General features: G+C 34.5%; 1 protein-coding gene and 1 long non-coding RNA gene across 3 annotated transcripts; both read left to right on the top strand.

Annotated features, from left to right (window-relative positions):
* Positions 1 to 12418: 12418 nt before the first annotated feature.
* On the top strand, positions 12419 to 16615 carry LOC123528289 (uncharacterized). Of its 2 annotated transcripts, none has more exons than XM_053523855.1 (6): positions 12419 to 12521; positions 13904 to 13995; positions 14242 to 14370; positions 14882 to 15001; positions 15490 to 15612; positions 16406 to 16615. In XM_053523855.1, the coding sequence occupies exons 1-6, from the start codon at positions 12434 to 12436 to the stop codon at positions 16598 to 16600; spliced, it is 747 nt and encodes a 248-aa protein (XP_053379830.1). In that variant the 5' UTR covers positions 12419 to 12433; the 3' UTR covers positions 16601 to 16615. The 2 variants fall into 2 exon arrangements, with proteins under 2 accessions (XP_053379830.1, XP_053379831.1); XM_053523856.1 differs by having other exon boundaries at positions 12498 to 12624.
* A 3041-nt stretch (positions 16616 to 19656) lies between these two features.
* LOC128548588 (uncharacterized) lies at positions 19657 to 26498 on the top strand. Its single transcript, XR_008367176.1, has 2 exons — positions 19657 to 19740; positions 23599 to 26498. It is a non-coding gene; the product is annotated as an uncharacterized LOC128548588 (long non-coding RNA).
* The last annotated feature ends 1388 nt before the right edge of the window (positions 26499 to 27886 follow it).

Genomic DNA, 27886 nt, shown 5'->3' with positions numbered 1-27886 from the left:
TTAACAGTTAATGGTACTGCCAATAAACCAAGTGTTGCGTCCATGATAAATAAAATAACATAAGAAGTTTGTTGCGGATTCTATGGTAAGCCTTAGTTTTTTTTATATAAATCTTTCCATGGGCAGCTTTACATATTTATCACATTACATTTTATCATTTTAAAATTATGTTAAAATAAAATTACTTTTAAGGACCAAGACCTGCACGTGGTTTATTGCTTTATTTATCACGGTTCAGAGTTCAGAACCACAAGGTCTTTAGTGCGAGTAGTTAAATACTCAAACATATGAACTAAGAACAGTGTTAAACCGGAAAATAAATCACAAAATGACATGTTTACTTTAATTCTAACATGCTCGTAAAATATAATAATTATTGTAATTAACTTTATGAAATGCAAGAAGTAAGGGAGCATATTGAGGTCACAATGTTCTCTCACAGGTCTACATAATTTGAGGTAGAATGTCATGAATCTCAAAGGTGGCATGAGTAGGCCTACTTCGAATCTTTTGCAACTTGCTGCTTTGGAAATATTGCTTGTTGTGTAGAGTTCTATCATGTGAGGAGGGCATGGAGCTAACTTACTGGAAGTCGGTTGGCCTACTTCGAATCTTTTGCAACTTGCTGCTTTGGAAATATTGCTTGTTGTGTAGAGTTCTATCATGTGAGGAGGGCATGGAGCTAACTTACAGGAAGTCGGTTGGCCTACTTTGAATCTTTTGCCACTTGCTGCTTTGGAAATATTGCTTGTAGGGTAGAGTTCTATCATGTGAGGAGGGCATGGAGCTAACTTACAGGAAGTCGGTTGGCCTACTTCGAATCTTTTGCCACTTGCTGCTTTGGAAATATTGCTTGTAGTGTAGAGTTCTATCATGTGAGGAGGGCATGGAGTTAACTTACAGAAAGTCGGTTGTTCTACACAGATCTCAGTCTGAGCTTGAAATTACCTTGGGTGTTCCTCAGCTTGTAAAAGGTAGTTTGACTGAAAACTCGACAAACAAACACTATTGACCGAGTGTATAATTATCTGTCCGTACATTCACATACGACAATTCTTGAAATATAAATCTTCTGCAAATAAAGAAATTGATCTATCATTAAGAATTAATTGTTGATGCATTGTACAGGTATGCAACAAGTTTTATATATACATGTACAAAGGAATTCTATGAGTGGACAATAGACATCATTTCGACATTTAAGAATATTCTTTCAAATGTTACTCAACCTGCTTAAAACGTACTTACATCTGTATAAAAAATTTATGTAACTTTTTTGAAGCAACCGATGATTCTGAAGAAGAAACCTTCAAGAACACAATGCTCTAGTTTATCACACTGCAATAGAATCAATTACACAATATGCTGAGAGTGCACCATATGAAAGACTGGTTCCTGAAGGTTTGGGGGACAATCAGCAGTTACAGGATAAAGTTGTGGCTTTCATTAGCAAGGAAACTATTGACATAAAGATAAACTATAAATGTACGACTTGCTATTTGCTTGACTAAACAGACAGATATCCTGTCAAGCTGAAGGCACTGGCAGAACTGTAGAATCAACAATAATCATTAGGTCAATACTGGATTACCTTTTTTACAAACATATCTAATCATACGAGAAAATGGTTTGAAGCCAGAGACCTTAAACACTATCATAGTGTCATGGAAGAGTTCTTGAGCTACTGCTTGCCATCTATAGATACTTAGGAGAGGTGATGTGCCACCATTTCTCTGTAGCAATTATTTTCTGACTTGCCCTTACATCTTACATAACTGCAAAGGTCCAACGAATAAGGAAGTTATTATACTTGCCCTAGTGCTGTCATTGGTTTTAGGTTTAAATTTTCTTGTCAAGCTACACGATTTCATTATGTCTTCTTAATAACTGCCCTATTTAATATCAATCAGCACATGAGGATTGGTTTAGGGCCAATTTAAGTTATCCTAAAGACCTAGGTCACTGGGAACACATATTGTAACAGAATTGGTTAGAATTTTAATGCAAGTTTAAATTTGCCATAAATGATTAGTCCAGGTCAGGTTCCCCAGATGGCAAGGTCATTGGGGTCAGGTATTTTAAGTGCTGATGAAAGTTTTATGTAAGGTTCTCAATTTAACTATTTTGTTCTTGTCTATTTTAGTCTTGATAAGGCGCAAACATCTGGTTTAGGGTCCAGTTTCTCCAATGCCAAGGACGAATATCTATTATTGTTACTTAGAATCTCGACCCTGTCCCTCCACATCCCCATTCCCCACCTCATATGTTAAAGTATTTATTTCATTCCTACTTGTCTCCTTTTCTCATGTTTCTCCATTTTCTGTTGCATTCAGTTTTTTCTGTTATTTTTACTTCTCTGTTGCAAAACAAAATGTACCCCACGACAACGAAGTTTTAATGGGGGTTTACTGGTTTCAGGTTGTCCGTCCATCCGTCCGTCCGCCTGTCCGTCCATAGACACAATCTTGTGCGCACCAAATCTCCTCATCCCCTTGATGCAATTCAATAAAACTTCACACAAGTAATCAGTAACAACAGTAGTTGTGCATGGTGCATGTTAGGTGCTACTTTTCACTGCTACATCTGCTGCTACTGCTGCTGCTGATGCTGCAAATACAGCAGGTACTGTTCGCTGCTTTTGCTGCTGCAGTTTAATGTTATTGCTGCTATTGTATCCTCTCGTTGCAGCTGCATCTGTCAATTAAACTTGTCTTTGCTACTGCTTCCACCAAAGCAGTAGCTACTATTGCGAATCCGACGATTTTCCTACCGCTTATTTGTTTCATATTTAACCATTTCGTAGTCAAAATCAAAATCTACCTCACTTTTTTTTATCAATTAGATTAGTACAACGTTTTATGTATTTTTGTGACCTTTAAACATGATGTGTGGTAGACAAATGAAATGAATTATATTTTTGAGAGAATTGATACATTCGTTTTTATTATGATATTATCAACATATTTATCTAATTGTATGTTTAATGTCAAGAAAATTCTTTCAGTAATTTACAAGATATTGGCAAAATACAAAAAAGCGGGTTATATATATTATTATTTTGCTGGCAACCCGGGTTCCGCGCTTTCACCCTGCGTTGCCCGGTCCGACCCCAAACTATTTGGTACCATGGTAAAGCATGGTACAATTTTCCTTCACATTTTGATTACAGTAGTGAATTGGTGAATTTTCTTTTGAACTTTAATGATAATTCAACTAATATCTGAAACATCTAAGGTGATAATTAGATCATAATTCAAACATAAACGAACAACACCTATTAATGCGGCTTTCAACTCTTTATTCACCTTCTTACGTCTCAGAAATGAGACTTCTTTCATTTTTAGCTCACCTGAGCACGAAGTGCTCAAGGTGAGCTTTTGTGATCGCCCTGTGTCCGTCGTCCGTCGTCGTCCCTCGTCGTTCGTCGTGGTCCGTCGTCCGCCGTCAACAACTTGACTGTTAACACTCTAGAGGTCACAATTTTTGCCCAATCTTCATGAAACTTGGTCAGAAAATTACCCTCAATAAATTCTTGGACAAGTTCGATAGTGGGTTATCGGGGTTAAAAAACTAGGTCACCAGGTGAAATCAAAAGAAATGTTTTTATCACCATAGAGGCCACATTAATGATAATATCTCTATGAAACTTGGTCAGAATGTTAATCTTGACAATCTGTAGGTCAAGTTTTAATTTGGGCTAGGGTGGGTCAAAAACTAGGTCACCAGGTCAAATCAAAAGGAAAAGTTTGTTAACACTATAGAGGCAACATTTATGACTGTATCTCTATGAATCTTGCTCAGAATGCTAATCTTGATGAATTTTAGGTCAAGTTTGAATCTCGATCATGTGGGGTCAAAAATTAGGTCACCAGGTCAAATCAAAGGAAAAGCTTTCTAACATTCTAGAGGCTACATGTATGACTATCTTCATGAAACTTGCTCAGAATGTTAATTTGGATGATATTTAGGTCAAGTTCAAATCTTCTTTAGGTAGAGTTAAAACTAGGTCACCAGGTCAAAGCAAAGGGAAAGCTTGTTAACACTTTAGAGGCCACAATTTTGATAATATCTGTAAGAAACTTAGTCAGATTGTTAATCTTGATGACCCTTAGGTCAAGTTTAAATCTGGATCAGCTGGGGGTTGAAAACTAGGTCAATAGGTCAAATGGAAGGAAAAGCCAGTTAACACTCTAGATGCCACATTTAAGACTGTATCTTCATGAAACGTGCTCAGAATGTTACTCTTGATGACTTTTAGGTAAAGTTCGAATCTGGGTCAGGTGGGTCACCAAGCCAAATCCAAGGAAAAGCTTGTTAACAACGTATAGGCCACATTTATGACAATATATTAATGGAACTTGGTCAAAATGTTATTCTTGATGATTTTAGGTCAAGTTAAAATCTGGGTCAGGTGGGATCAAAAACTAGGTCGTCACCAGGTCAAATCAAAGGAAAAGATTGTTAACACTGTAGCGGTCAGATTTATGATCATATCTTAATGAATCTTGGCCAGAATGTTAATCTTGGTGATCTTTAGGTCCAGTTAAGGTCTTGGTCAGGTGGAATCAAAAACTAGGTCACCTGATCAAATCAAAGGAAAAGCTACTTAACAGTCAAGAGGCCACATTTATAATATATAATTTATGACTGTATCTTCATGAAACTTGGTCAGAACGTTAACCATCATAATATTTAGGCCAAGTTCGAATCTGGGTCATGTGGAATGTGACCTACTGACCTACTTTCTTGCTTTTTTTAAGATACTGACATGTACAGTTTTGCACAATGATCTTAAAACAGTGACCATGAATATGACCTTCTGACCTACTTTCTTGTTTTTTAAGATACAGCCTTTGAAGTTGGATGACATGTACAGTTTTGCACAACGATCTTTTTGAAACTGAATTTTAGTGACCATAGATGTGACCTTCTGACCTCCTTTCTTGTTTCTCAAGATACAACCTTGAAATTTGGATGACATGTACAGTTTTGCGACTAATCTTAAAACTGAATTTCAGTGACCATGAATGTGACCTACTGACCTTCTTTCTCGTTTTTTAAGATACAGCCTTGAACTTCGGATGACATGTACAGTTTTGCAGACTGAACTTTAAACTGAATTTCAGTGACCATTAATATGACCTACTGACCTAATTTCTTGTTTTTTTTTTTTTTGTGATACAGCCTTGAAATTTTGATGGCATGTACAGTTTTGCATACCGATCTTAAAACTGACTTTCAGTGGCTATCATAAATGTGACCTATATTTTAGCATCAGTTTGACATTTGATACATGTAGCTTATATTACTCAGGTGAGCGATCCAGGGTCATCATGACCCACTTGTTTTCGTACAATTTTACTAAAAGTTCAATGAAGTGTTTTAAACTTCATCAAACCACTTTTTAAGAGTAAAATGTCATGAGTAATTGACACATCTGAATGGTATATTTGATATGGGAAGAAATTTACAAAATTAAGTTGATTTCATTCCATAAAAAGTAAAAAAATATGACGGGCGGAATCGGACAGGTGACGGAATCGGAACAAAATAGTCCGACATATTTTTAATTAAATATTTAAATAACTAATTAGGCAAATGCCATCACATGTGACCATATTGATGTGTCAATAGGTACTCGTATTACGTACATTTTTTTATTTATTTTCATCAGCTTGTTTTTAGTAGACGTCAATCAAGGTTGTACAAATTATCCCCTTAGGGCCAAATGTGGCCCACCATGGGGGTCGCATGATTTATGTAGGGAAAAAATTGAAAATCTTCTTGTACAAAACCACATGGCTAAGGGTTTTGATATTTGGTTTGTAGCATCGTGTAGTAGTCCTATACCAGGATTGTTCAACTGAACGCCCCTGGGGTTAAAACTGGCCCCGCCCGGGAGATGTGTGGGGGTGGAGTGTAATAGACTTGAATAGGGAAAAACCTTTTAAAAAGTTATTGTCTTAAACCATAAGGCCCAGAGTTTAGATATTTAGTTTGAGGCATGCTCTAGTAGTTCTTTACCAAGATTGTTCAAATCATGTCCCCGGGGTCAATATATGCCACGCCTAGGGGGTCCCTTGTTTTACAATGACTTCTATAGAAAAAATCTTTAAAATCTTCTTGTCCTGAACCATAAGGCCCAGACCCTAGATATTTGGTATTTGATATTGTTTAGCGGTCAACTATCAAGTTTGTTCAAATAGCGACCATAAATCATTTATTTATATGATTTATATATATTCCCCATTTCAAACGGAGTTGTCAAATGCTTTTCATTCCCATTTTATTTTACAAATTCAATGACACTGCATCTTTTGCCCATATCAACAAGTAATGAGATCCAAGCAACTAAAAAAAACATAAAAGCTTACTTTGCGGCATTCATTACACTTAATACATTTTAAGATAGTTTTTCCACAGTATTGTAGATATTGTTTAATTAAGCGTGTTTAGATTACGATGCAAGTAACATTTCCTTTTTCTTTTTGGACTGCAAAACTTGATTTAGTAAAATGTATTGTATTTGGTAAATCTTTTGAAGATTATTAAAATTTCTTTTCTTGCGTGTCTGAATCATAAAATGATATCAAAAATTCATTTCTTTTTATAGTGGTACCCCGTACGAGTTTGCTAAATTTCGACTGAAAATCTACTCGTACAGAAGTTTTTGCGTTCTTGTGATCGGGGTATTAGTGATGAGTCATTTCAATGTAATATTAATTTTCATTGTAAATACTGAATAGTTTTTCTTGTTTTATATATGATATATGATATGGTACAAATCACAGTATATCTAAATTTCAGATTAAATAGCGGATCTGAATTTATTTTTGTAGACTTAAAACATTTTCTGATGTCATACAATATGCATGTATCTTATAATTTTCCTGCATTGAGATATGTTCTCCCCGCAATAATCAGATTATAATTGGGGATTAAATATTTATCAATAGCTTGATAGGTAGGCCTATTCGCAGGAGTAACTACATGGATATTACAAAAACCCTTTAAACAACATGCTCTAAATGATCGATTCTAGACTTAAGTATTATAAGCACAATTCATGTATTAGTATAAAAAACAATTGCCCGCTATTTTGTTCCTTGATTCGCTTGCAACCCGGTCCAATTATTATCTGAAATTCTAATAAAACTACCACTTATTTTAATTGTTTCTTGCTTTCATTACTCCAAAACAACATTTTTCATTTGATTGATATACTACTTGTTTAATTACACGCTTACCTTGCGTTATTTGTTATTAATCAGTAGTTTTTAATCGGATGGTAATTTTATGACGGAAATCAGCTGTTTACAAACCGAAACTTTTATTTTAATGTTTTTTTTTCATTCCTTTTTTTAAATCAGATAATACTGACAACATATAAAACGAGGTTGTGGGGGTGTCAGACCCCATTAATAAATGTTAAGCATTTTTCTATCTGGCGTTTAGAATTTAAACGGAGAGAGTTTATTCAGAGGAATCAGCTGTTTAAATATCGATCCCTCAATACATGGGTCATGACTCATGGCAGCCCTACATTTTAAAAACGCGGGTGTGGGGGTTATAGACCCCAATATCAGCTGTTTAGCATTTTATCCAGTATTGAAGATGAAAATTGGAGGGTGTATTATCTAACTGATGACTTACCTTTCATCTATTAATCAAACAAGTCTGAACTACAACTTAATTCAGTGCTTTCTGACTTAGTGATATCATTCAAGGGCTGTCTCAGGAATAGGTAGTAGGGGTGAAGCGGTAAACACATTGGAATAAGGGTTGTAAACTCCTTTAACAAGTTCCGTAAATGACAAAATGTATCAACTGTTTAGCACTTTATACAGTATTGAAGATGAAAATTGGAGGGTGTTATATCTAATTGATGACTTACCTTTCATCTATTAATCAAACAAATCAAACAAATCTAAACTACAAGTATACGTTGCATTTCGTTTAATTGTCTATGTGATATCCATATTCAATGGCGTGTCTGATCAGCGTGTAAACATAATGACATGTCCTTTTGACAAGATAATACGGTCAGTAGAGAAGACAGTATACTAAACGAACAAAATAACACAGCTTTAAACAAGTTAATACTGTAAGTTAACATAATGGCATGTCCGTTTGACAAGATAATATGGTCAGTAGACAAGACAGTACAGCAAACAGACGAAATAACATAGTTTTAAACAAGTAAAGATTGCATGTAAACATAATGACATGTCCGTTTGACAAGATAGTATGGTCAGTAGACAAGACAGTACAGCAAACAGACAAAATAACATACTTTTAGCAAGTTGATACTGTATGAAAACATAACGGCATGTCCGTTTGACAAGATACTATGGTCAGTAGACAAGACAGTATAGCAAACAAACAAAATAACACAGCTTTAAACAAGTTAATACTGTATGTAAATAAAATGGCATGTCCGTTTGACAAGATAATATTGTCATTAGACAAAACAGTATAGCAAACAGACAAAATAACACAACTTTAAACAAGTTAATACTGTATGTCAACATAATGGCATGTCCGTTTGACAAGATGTTATGTGACAGAAGATAAGGCAGTATAGAAAACAGAACAATAACACAGATTTTAACAAGCTAGTGCTGTACGTTAACCTACTGACATGTCCATTTGACAAGATACTATGGTCAGTAGTTAAGACAGTATAGGAAACGGACAAAATAACACACTTTAAACAAGTTCATACTGTTTGTAAACAAGATGGCATGTCTGTTTGACACGATAATATGGTCAGTAGACAAGACAGTATAGCAAACAGATCAAATAACACAGTTTTAACAAGTTAACACTTATGTAAACATAATGACACGTCCTTTTGACAAGATACTATAGTCAGTAGACAAGACAATATAGTAAACGAACAAATTAACACAGCTTTAAACAAGTTAATACTGTACGTAAACATAATGGCATGTCCGTTTGACAAGATAATATTGTCGGTAGACAAGACAGAATATATGGCAAACAACAAAACAACATAGCTTTAAACAAGGTAACACGACACGTTTGTACATGTCCTTTTGACAAGATACTACGGTCAGTAGACAAGACAGTATAGCAAACGGACAAAATAACACCGCTTTAAACAAGTTAATACTGTAAGTTAACATAATGGCATGTCCGTTTGACAAGATAATATGGTCAGTAGACAAGACAGTACAGCAAACAGACAAAATAACATAGTTTTAAACAAGTTCAGATGGCATCTAAACATAATGACATGTCCGTTTGACAAGATAGTATGGTCAGTAGACAAGACAGTACAGCAAACAGACAAAATGAAAAAACTTTTAGCAAGTTAATACTGTATGAAAACATAATGCCATGTCCGTTTGACAAGATACTATTGTCAGTAGACAAGACAGTAGAGCAAACAGACAAAATAACACAACTTTAAACAAGTTAATACTGTATGTCAACGTAATGGCATGTCCGTTTGACAAGATGATATATGTCAGTAGACAAGACAGTATAATGACATGTCCTTTAGACAAGATACTATAGTCAATAGACAATACAATATAGCAAACAGACAAAATAGCACAGCTTTAAACAAGTTAATACTGTACGGTAACATGATGGCATGTCCGTTTGACAAGATAATATGGTCATTAGACAAGACAGTATAGCAAATGGACAAAATAACACAGCTTTAAACAAGTTCATACTGTATGTAAACATAAATGGCATGTCCGTTCGACAAGATATAATATGGTCAGTAGACAAGACAGCATAGCAAAAAGATAAAATAACACAGCTTTTAACAAGTTAGTACTGTATGTTAACATAATAACATGTCCGTTAGGCCACTTAATAGTACGCGTATCTTTGTTTAAGCACGTTTTTTTTATTCTACCTAGTTAACTAGTTACCCCTAGTAATACGTATTTAATCGTAATGAAAAGTAGTGAATCGTGGACGACACCTATTGCAACATATTCATCAGTAGTTAAAGCTTGACACTCAGCCTCTGTGTCGATTGGCCTGTCTAATTTCATTGGTATTACGCTATAGGTCGTTGAGAAAGCTTTCTAAAAACCTAGGTAAAACGTTATATTGTTATGTACATGTCATTGCCCCTTTTGCTTACTTTATTAACTTTGTTTCTATATAACTTGTTTTTTACTGTAAAGTGTGTCCTATTTTTGAGACATCATGTATGCTTATAAGTTATTTATATTCTATGGTTTACTAGAAGTTTCCATCAACTGGATGTTAACATTATGTTTAATTCTGGGTTATTCTTTTTTTTATTTACTTTGCAGAATTTTCTTTTTATTATTGGTGAAACATGAAAGTGCTGGAAACTTTCATGATGCTTTAAGTAAGAAGCTGTTTGGGGACAGGGGATAACCTAAGTTAGATCTTGTTGAAATCCCTTCCTGTATTTCTTAAAAATAAAATATTACAATTTTAGTCAAGGATTTACATTAACACTGTGGATCTAAAGAATAATCTTTTAAGAGAGGATTTATATTCTTTTGATATAATAAATTCAGTTTGAATCTTGTGTGAGAAATTTGGAAGAAATTATAATTGGATTTGAATTTAACGCGGACATGACTTGGACTATTATTGAATATTACATTTTTAAGGTATTTGAATGCAACTTTGTTATTGTTAATAGTTGCTGGTGTGTTTTTCTGTTACCTCTAGTAATTTAAATAACAAGTAACTGTTACTCTTAAACGTAACAATATCACCAAAACGGTGCAAATATTTGGCAATCCGTATGGATGGAAAACGTAGAAGTACCTTGCCCATATTACCTGACAGTGTGACTTGTGTCTTTGTTATGTCGTATTTACATTTAGGAATTGCTAATCTATGTAGGTGTTAGTAAGCTGTACATAGAAATCATATAGTCCTAAGTAGAACTAAGTTAAGCCGTATGTAGAAGCTAGTATGTTTCACGTAAAAGTTATGAAAGATTAAAGGCAAGGGTAAATTCCCGGAAGCAGAGAGCATACAAACACAGCCATAGAGCCATGCATCGCAAAGTAGGCCCACAACAAAGAGAAGCTGTAACGGAAAAATATTGTAGACGTGTTGCTTTAAAAATCCAACAACAAGTACATAATATATATATGCAAAATACAGAAAAATGGATGATGGTGGTAAGGGGTAGATAAAAGGGTCGGATGTTGGGGGAAGGTGAAGCAAGGATGAATATTAAACAGGAAAAACCACGCTCCTTAAACGCAGTATTCCTACAACATCGCAGACACCAACGTACAAAAGACAAACACACACACAACTAACATACACAGATAAACGGATAAGTAAGAAAGCAGAATACTGTGGGACTTCGCCCATGACAAACACGCACAGATACACACACGCAAGCAGGCACGCACGCATATAAGCAGTAAAAACAACATTCGGTCACCGCCTAAGGACGGCACGATAACTGACTCATGGTAAAAGGAGAGAGGCAGCAAATGCAAGGGAGCGTAAAAGCAAGAGAAAGTGATGGGATGGGGCGATGGGTGTAATAGGAGTAGTGAGGAGAAAGAGGAAAAAACGCTAACAACAGACAAGACAACATACACAACACAAAGTACGAGACGGGCAGAAAACAAGTTGTAAATAGGGGCACCGCCGTCAGTAAGTTATCAAAAAAGAAACTAGGATTTAAACGCGTTTAGAGCATAGCAACCTCGCACTTATCCTAATTTCAACAAAGTTAACAAGCCAGCGTAAATAAAATCACTCCCCGCTTAAAAAAGGATCTAACATTAGTGACGAAATACCAGATCATAAAAAGTAAAACATAAAAATATGGTCAATCTAAGGTATAATTACAAGGTATAATTACACCAATGTACGCAACAACTTGTCTTAATTCAGAGCACCGGGAGCCTAACTTTTAAGGGAACGATTAAACAAGATGCAAGACGAAATTCCACTCTCTCCGTCCGTTTCTGTAGGATTTAGGAGAAATGCATCAAGGGGTCTTACACTTTATTAGTCATCGCGTCATCAAATAGGATAACGTAGCGATTAACTGTACAAGAGTCAATCACCAAACATGCATACAAACGATGTTCGCATTGTATACTCTTTTGATATTTTCTTTTGACACATTTTACAAAATTTGATCAAAATAATCATTATGACATAAGTAAGAGCTATTCGTACTTATAGATCATAATATCATTCGTAGGGGCTAGTAGGCCCTGCGTAGGATATTAAAACTACGTGGGACATTTTACAAACCTGTCTGTTAACACCATTAAGCTGTCGTACAGTAATGATATTTCGTATATAAATGCCTTTAATTTATTAAGTCTAACGTGCGCATAGTAAATCGGTTTTGTATATATTTCATGTAAACCATTTTATCATTTTAACTGTACACTTTTATGCGGAGTTTGTTTTATCTACTCATCGTATGAAACTTCCGCTTAATAAACATACGATTAATAAAGTCGAAATACTGACTAACTATTGGTGGTTCTCGACAGAAAACTTTGCTTCGGGTGAGGTATTTTACACTTCAGAGTCTTTAATCCCAGTTTACAAATGTGTTTTCGAGTGTTCGGACTTACATTGACACAGGGATACTACAAGTCACCGGACACGGTATTATTTGTTTTCAATTATGACTTCAATCGTTAGCTGACGAATAATGCAAATGTTTACATCTAAAATATTAATATGTGTCAAATTAAACTTCTGCAGTTTTGTGGAAAATGCATGTTAGTGCCCAGTACTGAATACGATAACAAGTTATAATCGTCACACATTTCCTTTGTCGTGAAAAATGAATTCTTTTAGTTTCGCTCGCGAAAATTGAAAGGAAATCGAGAAACGTTATGAAATTCCAATTTCGTTTTAGGAACAACTAAAAATTTTTTAACTTTCCTTTAAAAGTTTTCTTTTGAAGAAAACGTCTTATTTTCATAAAATCTGTTTCGCGAAAAGTTATCAGCTATCTTTGGAGTTATAGAAAACTTTCGCGAAAATAAAACAATGATTAAGAATTTCATGAAAAATATAATAACGCCTACTTAAAATACCTAAACACGAAATTATACTAGTTTGTATTTATGCTTAGGTCTGACACAAAGTGTTCATTAAAATCTTTGCAAAAGGGGTGGTTTTTATGATCGCCGCAAATAACATGAAACCGGAAATTTTGTTCAAGAACAAAAACAACAAATTTCTTAATTTGCCTATTTCTTAAAATGAAAGTCAAACATTTTCATAAGTTTAATACCATATGCAGAAATATGCAAACACCATCAAGAATTAATCAAAACAAAACCATCGCAAGAGTTACACGCGATTCAATACATTCACAGTTATCGAGACACCGAGTGCAAAAGGGAGTGAATAGAGGGAGAAGAGAGTAAGCACATTTTTACTCTGTAGGGGAGAGGGCAGTGGGTCTTGGATTGGTAACTGATACAGCAAAACATATTATTGATTAGATTGCATCTTGAATGCTACCACAGGAGGTAATTATGGAAGAAACAAGAACACAGATACATAGATCTGCGCAGGAATATACGTTCTTCTGAAAAAAAAATCATGTGTTAACAGCACGTGAATCGCCTTTTTCTCCCGTTAATATATGGTCGGGTCCAGTGAAAATGTATTTTATGTAAAAAAAAACAAAGACAAATATCAAACAGGGAATGCCACGTACCAAAATCGCAGCCTCCCCAAAACGAAACCTACAGCACGCGAATTATTGTAAATGACCTGTCGTTAAAGTTAGAAATAAATTCTTTACTTTACCAAAACCTGATTAATCACCTTTAACTCCTTAATACTATCATCGCTGTAATGTTTGTTATAATTGACTGCACTATCTAACAAAAAGGTGATGTATACTCTTAACATATTTTAATTTCAGCAATCAAATATATATATCGCACTACCAAAATTATATCAAACAAAATGAAGCCTGACAAAACAACAATGCCGGAAGAGTTGTTCAAAACCGAGGTAATTTTTTTTCAATACTTGATTATCTTTTCATGAAACCCCTTTGAATTCTATCCCTTTAATCTTAATTTTTCATCATCTGGATTATACAATTAATAATAGCAAAGATATAAAAATATGATATAAATGCTGAACAATATTTCTTAAATACTAACTCCTTCAATGCACACAGCCATATATCAATACCCGCTAAGTTAACGTCAAACGTCTTAGTAAACAATAAATCAGTTCTGAACATTTTTACAGGTTAGAGAGAAAACATTGAGAAGGAAGACAGTATACATGGTGCTTGCTGTTGTTGCGTTCGTCCTCTTGGTCAGCGCAGTACTTCTTTCGGTTTATTTTGGAATGAAGATGACCAAAGACATCTACAAGGTAAACTGACACAATATCTTAAATTTAACGAGCAGGCAAAACAAATACTTTTTTTCAGAATCTCTTAATTACAAAAGAAATCAAAGATGTCAAATATTTGTTGCAATTTCATAAATTTGGTGGTGCATTAGATTCTCCCTGTTCAGTCAGAACATTTTTACGACGTACAAGTTTGGATTGTTCAAAGTAGGAATTTTCTGAAACCAGTACCAAAGCCTATGAAAATACAATGCAACCTGACTTATCGGGCACATTTAATAACCAGAATCCTGCTTCGAAGGCACAGTCCCTTAATCCTGAAAGATGTGCTAAATATTCTATATAAGCATAACCTGCTTTAACCAGAAACCGTGGGCTTTCGTGGCCGAGTGGGCAAAGGTAACATAGTTTTACAGCAAATAGTACTTTAAATTTTCATCGCTATTCTTTGTCTTACCAAAACAGTGATACCTTTTACTATTTGGTACTATTCAAATTAAATTTTAAGTTGTTTCCAATCATTACAAACCAGGAATATCAGGCAACATTCGTAGGTGATGATGGTGATGTCGTACATGAGAAAATCATCGTGACAGATACAGAAGAAGTTTTAAGCAATGATGTAGCCATCGGTATTGCTGATTTCTCAAGGGTACGTAAATAGTCTCCTGTTTGAGAATTCTATCAAGCTGGCATGCGGAAGTTCCGTGATTTATCTCAGGGTGCCCCCTTTTTCAGTGCCTACAGTAAAGTAATCTTGTAGGTAGCGCATTTGGTATTCTTGGCAATTAAAGTAGACATACCGCCTACCGCATATAACAAGATTAGTGCACGAAATGATTATGATATTAAAATGGTGAAAACTTTAAGAGTTCTTCTAAACTTTAGTTCTTACAGCCTTGCAGTAAAGTTACGGAAACAGTTCTATTTTTCCCTTGAAAATATGACTTGTGTTATGATTACACGACTGTAAGCAAATAAAAGCACAAATATATTTATTTAACATAATGTTTTACCACTGACTCAACTTAATTAAATACAATTTAATTTAATATATTAGGCCTTAAGTGTTCAGTCCATCTAACCTGGTTGTCGTAATATAAGACTATCTTCAATTTCTTATTATATTTATTTTGTTAGGGCCTGTTCACAGTCAAATTTATAAAGCCAGAGTTACCTGTAGACGAATGTTATGTGGCAAATATGAACTTCAGCGATTTTCAAACACCAGAGGAATTCATGCGCACACACACCAGCAGTCAGGTTTTATATTTTATACTGTTTTAACATTTTTGTATGATTAGCAAGCATATAACAGTAATGCAATATCGTGTTGCTAAAGCAGAATATATAATGCTTTATGGTTTTGTCGTCAATTATTCAAATTGATGGTAAATGTAAGTTTTCATTTTCGAAGAATTTATGCAAGCTAAATTTGTCACTAACATCTCACGATAAATTTGACAAACGGTTGACATACTCACATTTCAATAAATTCGTGCTTCGGGGTGTCTAGTACTTTTGCATACATTAAAGCTTGTTATCTAAAGGCACAGACTTCCAGATATTGGCTAAAGATGATATTTCTATAAAATTGACGTTTGATCATATTATGAACATTAGAACATGAGTTTTTGTTTCTAAACTATCTTAAAAATGCACAATTAAGACCAATAAAACTTTTACTGTGGTATTGACCAATACATCACCAAGGAATACGTATTGAACGATCGGTAGATATAAACATTTATAATTAAAGTAGTCTACCTCGAGTAACCAGTTAAAACGCTATTTTAAATTTTGAATGTAAAAATTTAGTAAAAACAACTAGTTCTCATGTGTTTCCATAACATATAGTCTTTCAGTAATTGAGTCCGAAGCTTTCTCAAGAAATATAGCATTAATGTCGTGATATCTGAAAAGTTGACTCTTTTATTTCAGTCTCTTTTTAAAATTGCAAAATGAAGCTATTGTAAATACTACAATATATTAAATGGACAGTCAAAACCCAATAAGTCTATAGATGAAACGTAAAATCTATTTTTCTCAAATACAGATCATGTTTAAGACCAAACACAATGCAGCAAGAACGTATGACGTCACAAACATATGGCTAAATAATAATGCTCTTGGGCAAAGATCTGCTGAGCTTTGCAAAGGAAAAACTGTATATTTCCTTCAGGAGAGGAAAGGTAGTGTTTATATTTGTAAATATTTTTTTTTATTTCGAATAAACATTATATCAAAATAAGCATTTCATTTCCATTTGTCTTATTGATATTCTTAGCATAGTTTGAACATTAATTCCCTTTTACATTCAGAAGAGATTTTGATATAAATATATTGACCATTATTGCCTTTAAGGAAAGTCGATATTTAGAGGTAACGTTATAAGATACAGGGCTTGTGTGCCTTCAGGCGATATTGACATACTATGATGGGCTTAAGATTTAACCTTCTTATATGTTCCTATCTACTGATATATGTTCCTATCTACTGATATATGTTCCTATCTACTGATATATGTTCCTATCTACTGAAAAGAAAGTCAAAGTAATGTTTTGTTGTAAGGCGTATTTGAATGTTCATGTAATGTGCGGGAACATCAACGTTGTTGGATGACGGGACGCCATTTTCTTCCAAACACTTGTTATTCATTGCCTTTTGGTTGTTTGGGTCTAATTACTTAGTAATATGGGCATAACTTGCAACTTGTCATTGAATTTGTGACATACAATAGGAATAAAAAGCACCTGATAACTCCGTTCGAATAATAGAAACAGAAGCAGCCCCGTACTGTTAATGAAATGATTTAATGGAAGATGTGAAATTCAAAAGATTGCCGTCTTGTAGAAATGGGAAACGCATTTAGCTACTTTTATACCACGAAGAGTAGCGAAACAATTTTCCGATTCAAAATTTAAACCTCTTTCGGTCACTGGTGTGGAGTCTAATTGCTACGTTATATACAATGCATTGTTCAAGATTGTACGATTAATTTATACGAATTTATCATACTTGAAAAGTATATACGCGTATAGCAATTTTAGTTTTCATAGCTTTAAATATGTCCATAATATCTGTGTCAAACAAATTAAGTAATTCATTGTAGATACCAAATTCAAACTTTGATCTTCCCCTTTCATTTTCAAATATGCTCCTTAATTGTAGCATCAGGGCCAAGGATGAGGGCTCATGGTGTTGCCCATATAAGAAAACAATATTGAAGTACTTTCCATTCAAAAACAATAGAGTTTTTAGCAAACAACGAATTGGCCTATAAACTATCTTAAGCAACCATCAAAATTACATTAAAGCTCAATAAAAGCAAGAGCTCTCCGTAAGACAGCAAAGACAGCACGCTTGACTTTCCTCGGCTAGAGCTGGGCTTAATTCTATCAAATATCGAAAGAAGCAATAAAACAGATCCGACGAGGGTAAGAGGCTAGTGCCAACGTTTGCATATATTAGTAAACTGTATTTTTTGTAGATTTGTATTTCAGAAAAAAATATAGGACCGTAGCCAGGTTGATTTTTTGGTCTTAAACACCACATACTCCCGCCTCCACTCCTTCATAAAAACTGTTACAAATCATTTGCGCAAATTATTTAGATTACATGTTTGAAGAATTATCAGACCTCGACGTTTCAGTCGTTCAATTAAGACGTTCCTTTTTTAATGAAATTTATTAGCAAGTGGAGTGATTTATATAACACTTCTGTTGCATATGCATATCTGAAACTATACGGTCAAAATAAATTTACATGCATAAATCATATAGATTTTTAATTTGCTTAATGCTTATCTTGGTACTCCTAGTCCTACAGCTAAGTAAATACTGTCATTCATTTAATAATTTCTATTGTAGACGCGCACTTTTATTTCACTGTAAATGTTCATCTTGCTTAAATGTAGATGATACCATACTGGTTAATACCAACAAGTTGTTCCTCTATCCTCTTCCTGACTCAGACACTCCAGTAAAGAAATTTTAGTAATCTTCAAAAGATTTATAAGATATAATACTGAATTAAGTTACCGGTCAAAAATGTTTACTGTCAAAATAACAGTATTTGATATCAGATACATTTGCGTCATAATCTAAACGCTGATAAATGCAAACAAAAATTATCTAAAATACTATGAAAAAAAATGGTGAAATTGCTTTTGAATGTAAATAGCGAAATGCATACCTATGACAAGGTAAGTTTTTTGCCCTTTTAGTTGCTTGGATCTCGTTACTTGGTAATATGGGCATAAGTTTGCTTTAGTGGTCCAAGTTGTCATATAATTGTATAAAAAACACACAATGAACGAGATAAAAGCTCGTAATAACTGGCGTTTTGAATAATATAAACAGAAAAACCGTAATACTGTAAATGTAGGGTAATAAAAAAATAGCAGGAAAAAACAGTTTCTTTTACCAATGGGAGACGTAAGATAAAAGCTCGTAATAACTGCGTTCGATTTCGAATAATATAAACAGAAAAAAGCGATAATACTGTAAATGTAAGGTAATTAAAAAATAGCAGGAAAAAACACTTTTACCAATGGGAGACGTACACGTATTTAGCTATTTTTATTCATAAGAGCGTGGCAGAATAAGTTTCCCGTCAAATTTAGAATTTAAATGATGTGTTGAACCTAATAATAGCTTCTTATTACACGTTTACCCTTACCATTACTCGTAAGTATTTCATACGATTAATCATGCTAGAAAAAGTATATTCGTGGAGTACACTTTAAGTCTTACAGCTTTAAATATATCCATAGTGTCTGTCTAAAACAAGTTATGTCAAACATTGTAGATACCAGTTTAAACGTTGATCTTACCTAGTAAGCTTCAATATTGTAGCATCAGCTGTGTTGCCTGTAAGTATATCAAAACAATGTCTTAGTACGTTTTGTTCGGCACAATAGAATAGTCAGTTTGGGAAGTTTCTTGATTGGCTACTTAATGTTTAATACCTGTAATTGATCTCTCTAAGGCAGAATGTACAGCTCGTTTAAATGGGTTAACCGTGTTGTTGCACTTATAAAATAGACTTGCCCGGTTTATAGGTTGGTCAGGGCTACGGATATGTATTGTATTTTGCCATCGAAATATTTCTATAAAATGCTACTTCCCCTTCCGTTTGAATTCGTCCATGTTTACAAACACGTTTGTTTATTTTATGGACTGTACTGTATACTTCTATCACAGACCAACAAAAATGTCCTATATATGTAATAAATCAGACCTGTTAAACCAACCAAATAGCTATTTCCAAATATTCACAAGGATTGCATTTTTCATGCGTGTAACATTCGGGTCGCATCCCTCCCATCGTCATTTCGTACTTGGGCACTTATAGCCGGAGCAACGATTTACGGAACCTTGGGATCGGGAGGTAGGGACATTAGAAAAGTTTACATACCTACACTTTCTAGCTACTTTATGTCTAATTTCCTACAATAATTTTTTTTCAAACCTAATTTATTTCAAAGTATGGCCATCATTATAGTTTATATGTATTTCATTTTTATCATAATATCATTGATGGAGAACTGCGCGGTTTATATTTATTTATTTTGAAGAATATTAAGCGCGAAATTCTTGTTGAAGCCGACGATAGGTAGAACATGTGGTATCGTGATCAGTTGATGAAATTCCATCTATGCTGCAACCATTAATTGATATGGATTTGAATGTTCTTTTCAACCTAATGAAGTCTTGTGCAAAACACGGACCCCTGGCTTAAAGGTCAAGGTCATATTTGGAGGTCATAGGCCAACAGGGCCTTTTCCCTGTCCGGTCCATAACTCTGCCATCCTTGAAGGGATTCTAACAATACTTAGCACAAATGTACCTCATAATAAGACGATGTGTCATGCACAACTTTTAGACCCCTAGCTCAAAGTTCAAGGTAACACTTGGCAGTCAGATGTTTACATGGCAAGAACAGGGTCTGTTTCGTGTCCGGTCCATAACTCTGTTATTCATCAAGGGATTTTGTTATTATTTGGCACAAATTTTTTCCATGATAAAACGAATTATCATGCGTAAAACCCGGACCCCTAGCTTAAAGTTAAATGTCACAATTGGAGGTCAAAGGTCAACAGGGTGTTTTCCTGTCCGGTCCATAACTCTGTCATCCATCAAGGGATTACAATATTACTTGGCATAAATGTTCCCCATGATGAGATGACGTGTTATGCGCAACACCCACAACCCTAGCTTAAAGGTCAATGTCACACTTTGAGATTAAAGGTCAAAAGGATTTTTTTTTTCCTGTCCGGTCTATAACTTTGTCATGCAAAACAGGATTTAAATATCAGTTGGCACATATATATCTCTGGATGAGAAAACGTGTCTTGCGCAAAACCCAGGACCTTAGGTCAAAGTCACACTTAAAAGTCAAAGGCCGAAAGGGCCCTTTCCTTGTTCAGTCTGTAACTCAACAATAAAGGAATTTTATCATAATTTTGCACAAATGTACACCACCATGAGACAGAGTGTCATGCGTAAGAACCAGGTCCCTAGATCTAAGACCAAGGTCACACTTACAGGCCAGAGTGCCAGGATACGAGTTATAAGACCCAGGGAAGTGCCAACGCCTTTAATATCTTGAACAATGAAATGGATCCAATTGCTAAGGTGACTATGTCTTCGGCTAGCTGACAGACTCAATGTTTCAACTATCAACCTTCAACTAATGAAATCAGCTCAAACCTATTTAGGCTGGGTATACCATACTTGCCTGGTCTTTTGGTCGAAGCTTTCCGATGCTCAGCCTGTATTTACTATCGTTTACAGCATTCAACTACAGTTAAGGTAAAACTCCTCTGTGTTGGCCCTATAGCTGGAAACCTTGTTCTTCTTTAGTCTATGAACTTTAACCATCTTTTTATAAAACTTTATCCACCCTGACAGTGTAATTGCATTAACTTCATCAATATACTGGGATAAATTATTAGTTAAATCCGCGATATCTCTACAACAATCGCTGATACAGAATTGATTCTCTGTCATCCATCTATCTATCTATTTATACCTAGCAGAAGTGAGTTTAGATTGGTGCTATTTAAAGATTCTGATTCTAACTGGTCCAAATTATTACATAGTATTTTACAGCGGGGACTTGCTTTAACAAATAGTTGGTTCCCTTTAACTATTGTTTGTAATATAATATGTGATGCTGGGATCCAGCTAACACTGTAATTAACTCAAATCGTCTATAAATGATCCAAATCTTATCGTTTACATAAATTCAAGTACAATTATAGCAATGGTAGCATGAAAAGGGAGTCAGGAGTCCTGAGGATTTCTTCTTCATACCATGCATGGAGAGATTTTGATGTAACTTGGCACAAATGTTCATCATCATGAGGAGGTGCATGCCTATGTCTAAGGTGAAGGTCACACTTAGAAGTCAAAGGTCAAATTCAAAAATAACTTTGTTCGGAGCATTTCGTCTTTATGCATGGAGGGATTTTGATGTAACTTGGAACAAATGTTCATCGCCATGAGGACCCATGTCTTTAGAATTGCTTCGCTTTGTTGTTACTATAAAATGCTTATGTTGTAACTTTTTTATCACTGGTCGTAGGGAAAAATCTAGACCACTTTTCTTTGGTACAACATGCATGTTATATCCAATTGTTATGTGTATTTTGACCTATCTCTACTTAGTAAATAGTTTTGTGCGGACTTTTGTTATGTAGATTTTTTAGGATTTACTTTCCTTCGTAGTTACTATAAATAACAGTAGAGAAATTTAGGTGCCTTCTAGTAGGGGATTTGTATTGCATGGCAATACTTCTGAAGAGATCCCACCATTTGCACGAATTACACCACAAATATTAGTGTTTGCTGATTACTTTCATTTATTTATAAACAGAAACCTACTAGGTCTTCATTCATCATATTGGTGTACTTACGTATATGTGTTTTAGTTTACCTTTTTGTATTATCAAACCATGTGATTTCATGTACGAATATTTAGTGTCTTTTAAGAGAAGATTTGCCGAATGTCTTAACTTGGGAAAATATGTTTTTAATATAGTTTAAATATGGATAGAAATATCCGTCTCCCATGTACTAGTAACTGTTTTGCGGTAACTCTGCAAGGCATTAGCAAAGCCAGAAACTTGCACACGAGCCGAATCTGCAGCAAATGTAAAGAAGAGCAATGACCAAGAAGTATTACTAGTAATATGCTTTGAATCCTTCTATTGCATTACATCACTTTATTCGTGTAAATATTTTTATACTCTGTCCTGAAGTTGTATAGGAGTTATACTGGACTCTTGTTTTCTGTTGAAGTTTAACACTTCTCCTTCAAAAGCCAATGCCAGAATTGAATTGAACTTTGTGAGTGGATGATACCAAGCATAAATTCGTTTGCTCTTGGCAAGATTTGTTTGGGATCATTTTCACATAGATATGGCCCTTTTCTAATGCAGAGATTTTATGCATGCGTAAAGAACTTCTGGTGAGATTTGGAAGAAACTTGAGAGAAGGTCATATTAATTCTTTCAGTAGGTTTAGTTACATCCTTTTGTTTCGAGAAATTGTACAAGCTTCATCCTAAAAATAATTTGCTCACACTAAATAAAACTTGGAAATAACTAAATAAGTAATAAGAAATACAATGTAAGTGTTTAGAAATAACTAGTAAGTAATAAGTAGTAACAAATAACTAGTAAGTATTAAGAAATAAGTACAGTGTAACGTTAAATAACTAGTAAGTATTAAGAAATAAGAAGTAACAAATATTAGGTATTCAGAAATAAGTAAGACAAAACAGTAAAAGACAAAAGTAACCATAAAGAAATTATATTAAAGTGTGGTAGAAAAACGATACAGCTCCATCTTGAAATAACATAATTTTCGTCGCAGACACATATGTACATGTTTACAAGTTATTCAGTTCAGCAATCTGGAAACTTTATTTTTAGTATATTAATCCTTTTAGCACATCCATCTATAGATTCCTCAGTCTGTGATCACTCTAATTATTCACTGGAAGTTGATAGCTATTGGACAGAAAGTGCCTGACGATAGCCTTCTTTTATCATTTATTTTCAGCAGAACTTTGGTAGCCATTTCAGCCATTGGAACAATCCTTACCTGTAATGACTCTAACCGTGCGATTGTTTTGTTAAATATACACTGAATTTTATTTGCATTCAATCAAATTATTATACGGAATGTCATAATGTTATGTATATGAACACTGAATTTAATGGCATTTCTGTATTTTCAGAATCAGGTTTTTGCTAGTACTAGTGCAAGAAACATAGCCTAGAAGTTAAATGTGATGGGAACATTAATCGTTTGGAAAGAACAGAAATGTGACTATTAAAAATAGAAGGAGTTACCAAATTGCTGAATAATAAAAGCCAAAGATTTACTTCCCAAATGTTCAGGGGTTCTGTTCATGCTATTGTTATTGTGTGCATTTGAGAACGTCGAGAGTATAGTGCCGTCTAATATTCCCCTGGCTAGGAATGGTCTGATCAGAAATGAACTGATTAAAATCTATTTTGCCGAAGGACGAAAGTATTCGGAAATAGTTGTTTTTATTCTGTAAACACAACATTAAAATAAGCAAACGTCATTTGAAACGAATCATGCGGGAATTGTGTTTACGGAGACATCCTCAGCCCTACTCATCTGCAGAAGATATGATGAATGGAATAAAGCGCGAGTGGAGTGTAAGAGGGCAGTGTTTAAGGTATAGAACTATGTGGAAAAGACTGATAAGAGAGAAATCAAGAGAAACGACGTCATGAAATTCATGAAACAGCTTTGTCCAGATGTAACAGAAGAACGAAAAGTACATAGGTTGAAGAGAAAAGTGTATACATTGAAAGGACCTAATTATGTGTGGCATGTAGATGGATACGATAAATTAAAGCTGTATGGATTCTGTATTCATGGATGCATTGACGATTACAGTCGTAGTATCATGTGGCTTGAAGTTGCCAAGTTCTACATGGACTATTTTAATCATGTTCAGTGTGCTCCACGAATTTTACGAGCAGATATGGGGACCAAAAACAGTTCCCTGAGCTTTTTGAGATACGATTCAAACGACTCTTTGGCTTGCACTAAAAGATTTTACTTGTGCGGAAAAGTACAGCAAACCATATAGGATAGAGCATTTTGTGGGATACTTCGTAAGCTCGGTATTCACTGGTGGATGAATTTATTCAAGGATAATAGGGATTGCGGAATATTTTACATCGATAAACCAGTGATAAAAGAATGCTTAAGATTTTGTTTATGGACGCGTTGCAAACGGACTTAGACAGAACTGGACAGCACTGGAATTCTCACAGTATACGACCACAAAATTCGATGTGTTGTATTTTGTCTCTGAACTGACTGATGCCCAGTACTTTGGGACTAAAGTGAAAAGGGAGGATGTGAATGCGTGCATCGGTCATTTTTATGCCCCCGCCATAGGGAGCATATAGTGTTATCCCTGTCCGTGTGTGTGTGTTCTTTTGTGTGTCTGTTTGTTTGTTTGTGTGTTTGGGAAAGGATGGTGTTCTAATCCGGATCATAACTTTGACATGCATGGTTCGATTTCATAATAATTTCACGCAAATAATAAGCATGGATAGACAATGTGTCAGGCAAAAAAACCGTTTTACTAGCTCAAGGTCAAGGTCACAGTCCTTGGTTGAACTTAGCCAATTTTCACTACATATATACTGATGAGGTGGTCTTTGTGTCCGGTGCATAACTTTGACATGCTTGATCCGATTTCAAAATAATCTAACAAAAATAATAAGCATGGATAGACAATGTGTCATGTTTAAAACCAAATCCCTAGTTTTAAGGTCAAGGTCACACTTAGGGGCCAAAGTTCACATACAAGAAAGACTTCGTCTTGAGCATTTATTCTTCATCTTCATGCATGGAGGGATTTTGATGTAAGTTGGCTCAATTGTACACCATCACGAGACAGAATATCATGCGCAAGAACCAGGTCCCTAGTTTAAATTTACTTCCATTGCTGTTACTATAAATAGCTTATATTGTAACTTTTATTACTGGTCGTAGGGAAAAATCAAGACCACTTTTCTTTAGTACAACATGCATGTTACATCCAATTTTGAGATGTATTTTGATCTCTACCTGGTAAGGATTTTTGTGTGGATTATTTTTATATTTTTTAATTTTGTTTTTAAGATTAACTTCCCTTAGTTGTTACTATAAATAACTTATATTGTAACTACTTTATAATTGACCGTAGGGAAAACCAAGACCACTTTTCTGTGGTACAACATAGATTTTACTTCAAATTTTAGGTGTATTGTAATGTATCTTTACCTGATAAGGAGGTTTTTTTGTGGACTTAGAATTTTAACAAAAGAATTACAATAATTACTACACAACCACAGAATTAAAATTCCGTTTGCAAATACAGGTGCTAGTGTATATTTGCTATGACGGGCGTATATTGTGACATGCTGACACTCTTGTTGTAAATAAATACGGTCAAGGGTCCTTCTTTTTGTTTGTGAGCAGTACCATGCCTGTGACCTTTTTCATCCGTGTCTGTGACACATTTTTAGTTTTGAATACGGAAGCATTTTTGCAGTAGAGAATTTAGAGACCTTGTAAAAACTATAAAACCAAGTGTACAATTCTATGTTTATCCATTTGATGCCTTAAAAATTTTCACCGAGCTGAATAGTCCTTTGGAAGAATACATATAGGGAAAATAAAAATAAGTTGCATAGCTATATTTGAACTGGAATTCTTTTAAACCAAACTTAATATGTCCTTTAAGTGTCATTTTAATATATGTCACCCTCCTACACATTTTATTTGAACTGTGTTGTGGACTTATTTGTTTGTTCAATTAAATCCATGTTCCCTGACTATAAATGAAATTGATTGGATTAACATACTGATACCTTCTATATTTTTAGCCTTTCCAGTGTTGTAACCATGGACTTTTTATAAGTACATATAAGTAAAATGTATAACAATAACTTTACATTACTAATTCTGGGGTTTTAAACTTACATATACTTGAAACGAAACTTGATATGGTTTAGATCATGTTGTCGTGCGTGGCTGATTGTGTTATTTTCTCCCCGTGCTTACTAGAATTATTGTATACAGAAATAAAAAGTAGTCACCTTATACTAAATTTGTGTTTTCTTAGTAATGTTACATATGTTGGTAATACAACGAATTATAGTATAGAGTACTTCAAGATTAAATCATTGTAACGATATGGTCTTTCGTCACAGGGCGGTATATGTTGCGCAATTTTCCGAGTCTAGAAAGGACTGATCAAATGTGTTCAGAATGCTATCAATCTTCCAACATTATGCATATAAACTTGATCTACTGCATTTACATGTTGTTTTTTTTTATAATTTCTATTTTGCTATACAGGGAACAATGCCCACTTTGCAAACTAAAATTCCATAACGTTAGGTGTCTGAAAGAGTATTTTTAAAGTTTTTTTTCACATGGTGATGTATGTATGATAAAACACATCCCCTTGCGGCATTCTTTGGCATCTCAAAAGTACTTGAAGGTATTAGGTAGCTGGCCTTCAAAGGTACGTTTTGAAATCTTAAAGTAGTTTTTGAGAAAAAATTTTGAAGTTTTTTCATGGTTTCTAAGGTAAACTTAGTTCTGCAATCAATTACTGTGTAACATTATTTGAAGGAATCCCCAAAACACAACAATCAAAGCAACAATCATCAAAAGTTTTGTTGAATTTTAGAAGGTGAATTTATCAAAATCTCCTCCCAATGTACTCAAGCAGAATTTGATATCTAATATGAAACGGACTGTCTCTAAGCTATTTCATATCTATCCGCTGTACAACGTAGTTCAATGCGGAATATTTTTATCATCTGATCTTTAACACCATCGTTACAGATACGGAATTTTCCGGTGACGCTGAGGAGGGAGCTTTGCCTTAAACGAGTTCGGGGATTTCTCGCCCACGAACAACGAATGTTAAAATTCTGTAAAAATGACTAGACTTATGCATGCAATTTGTTTTTCATCAATCGTAAAAATGTCTGTGCCAAGAAAAAAAAAAGCTCAATTGTCTCGGTTTACTCAAACTAAAAAATCACCTCTATCAGTACTTCTGTACTTTGATTTAGGATATGTTGTTTGGATGAATTGTTGACGACACACGAGAAACATTTCACTGCGACCGCTAGTCACAGGGCAATCACAATAGCTTGAGCTCTTTGTGCTCAGGTGAGCTTCTTATGTTACGTATGTTCAAATCAACTTTAGTCAACCTGACACACTTTTATTTCTCTTTAGTGTTCATGATTAAACATGATCACATGAGGTATGAACATGACATGGTATAAAGTGCGATTCACATGCAAATGTAGAAATGACTACACTGTGATTTTGAATATTACAATTTTACGTAGCATTTGGGCATCTGATATTATATTTGGTAAATCAAGATACTAGAAATAAATTCATTAGTAAATGTAATCATCTAATACGATATCAGATGTAATGCTCACCATCATGTTACGTCAGTT

This window comes from Mercenaria mercenaria, chromosome 14, assembly GCF_021730395.1.
Source record: "Mercenaria mercenaria strain notata chromosome 14, MADL_Memer_1, whole genome shotgun sequence".
In the NCBI taxonomy this organism is placed as follows: Eukaryota; Metazoa; Mollusca; class Bivalvia; order Venerida; family Veneridae; genus Mercenaria; species Mercenaria mercenaria.
The sequence above is the reverse complement of the archived record's forward strand: the minus strand, read 5'-3'. Positions and strand labels throughout refer to the sequence as shown.

What these genes read in the sequence shown, in the direction of transcription:
- LOC123528289 (XM_053523855.1), top strand. Translation starts at nt 12,434, where the DNA reads ATGAAACTTCCGCTTAATAAACATACGATTAATAAAGTCGAAATACTG. An exon ending in AAGAGTTGTTCAAAACCGAG is followed by an intron (nt 13,996 to 14,241) that starts GTAATTTTTTTT and finishes ACATTTTTACAG; the next exon opens with GTTAGAGAGAAAACATTGAG. An exon ending in GCACACACACCAGCAGTCAG is followed by an intron (nt 15,613 to 16,405) that starts GTTTTATATTTT and finishes TCTCAAATACAG; the next exon opens with ATCATGTTTAAGACCAAACA.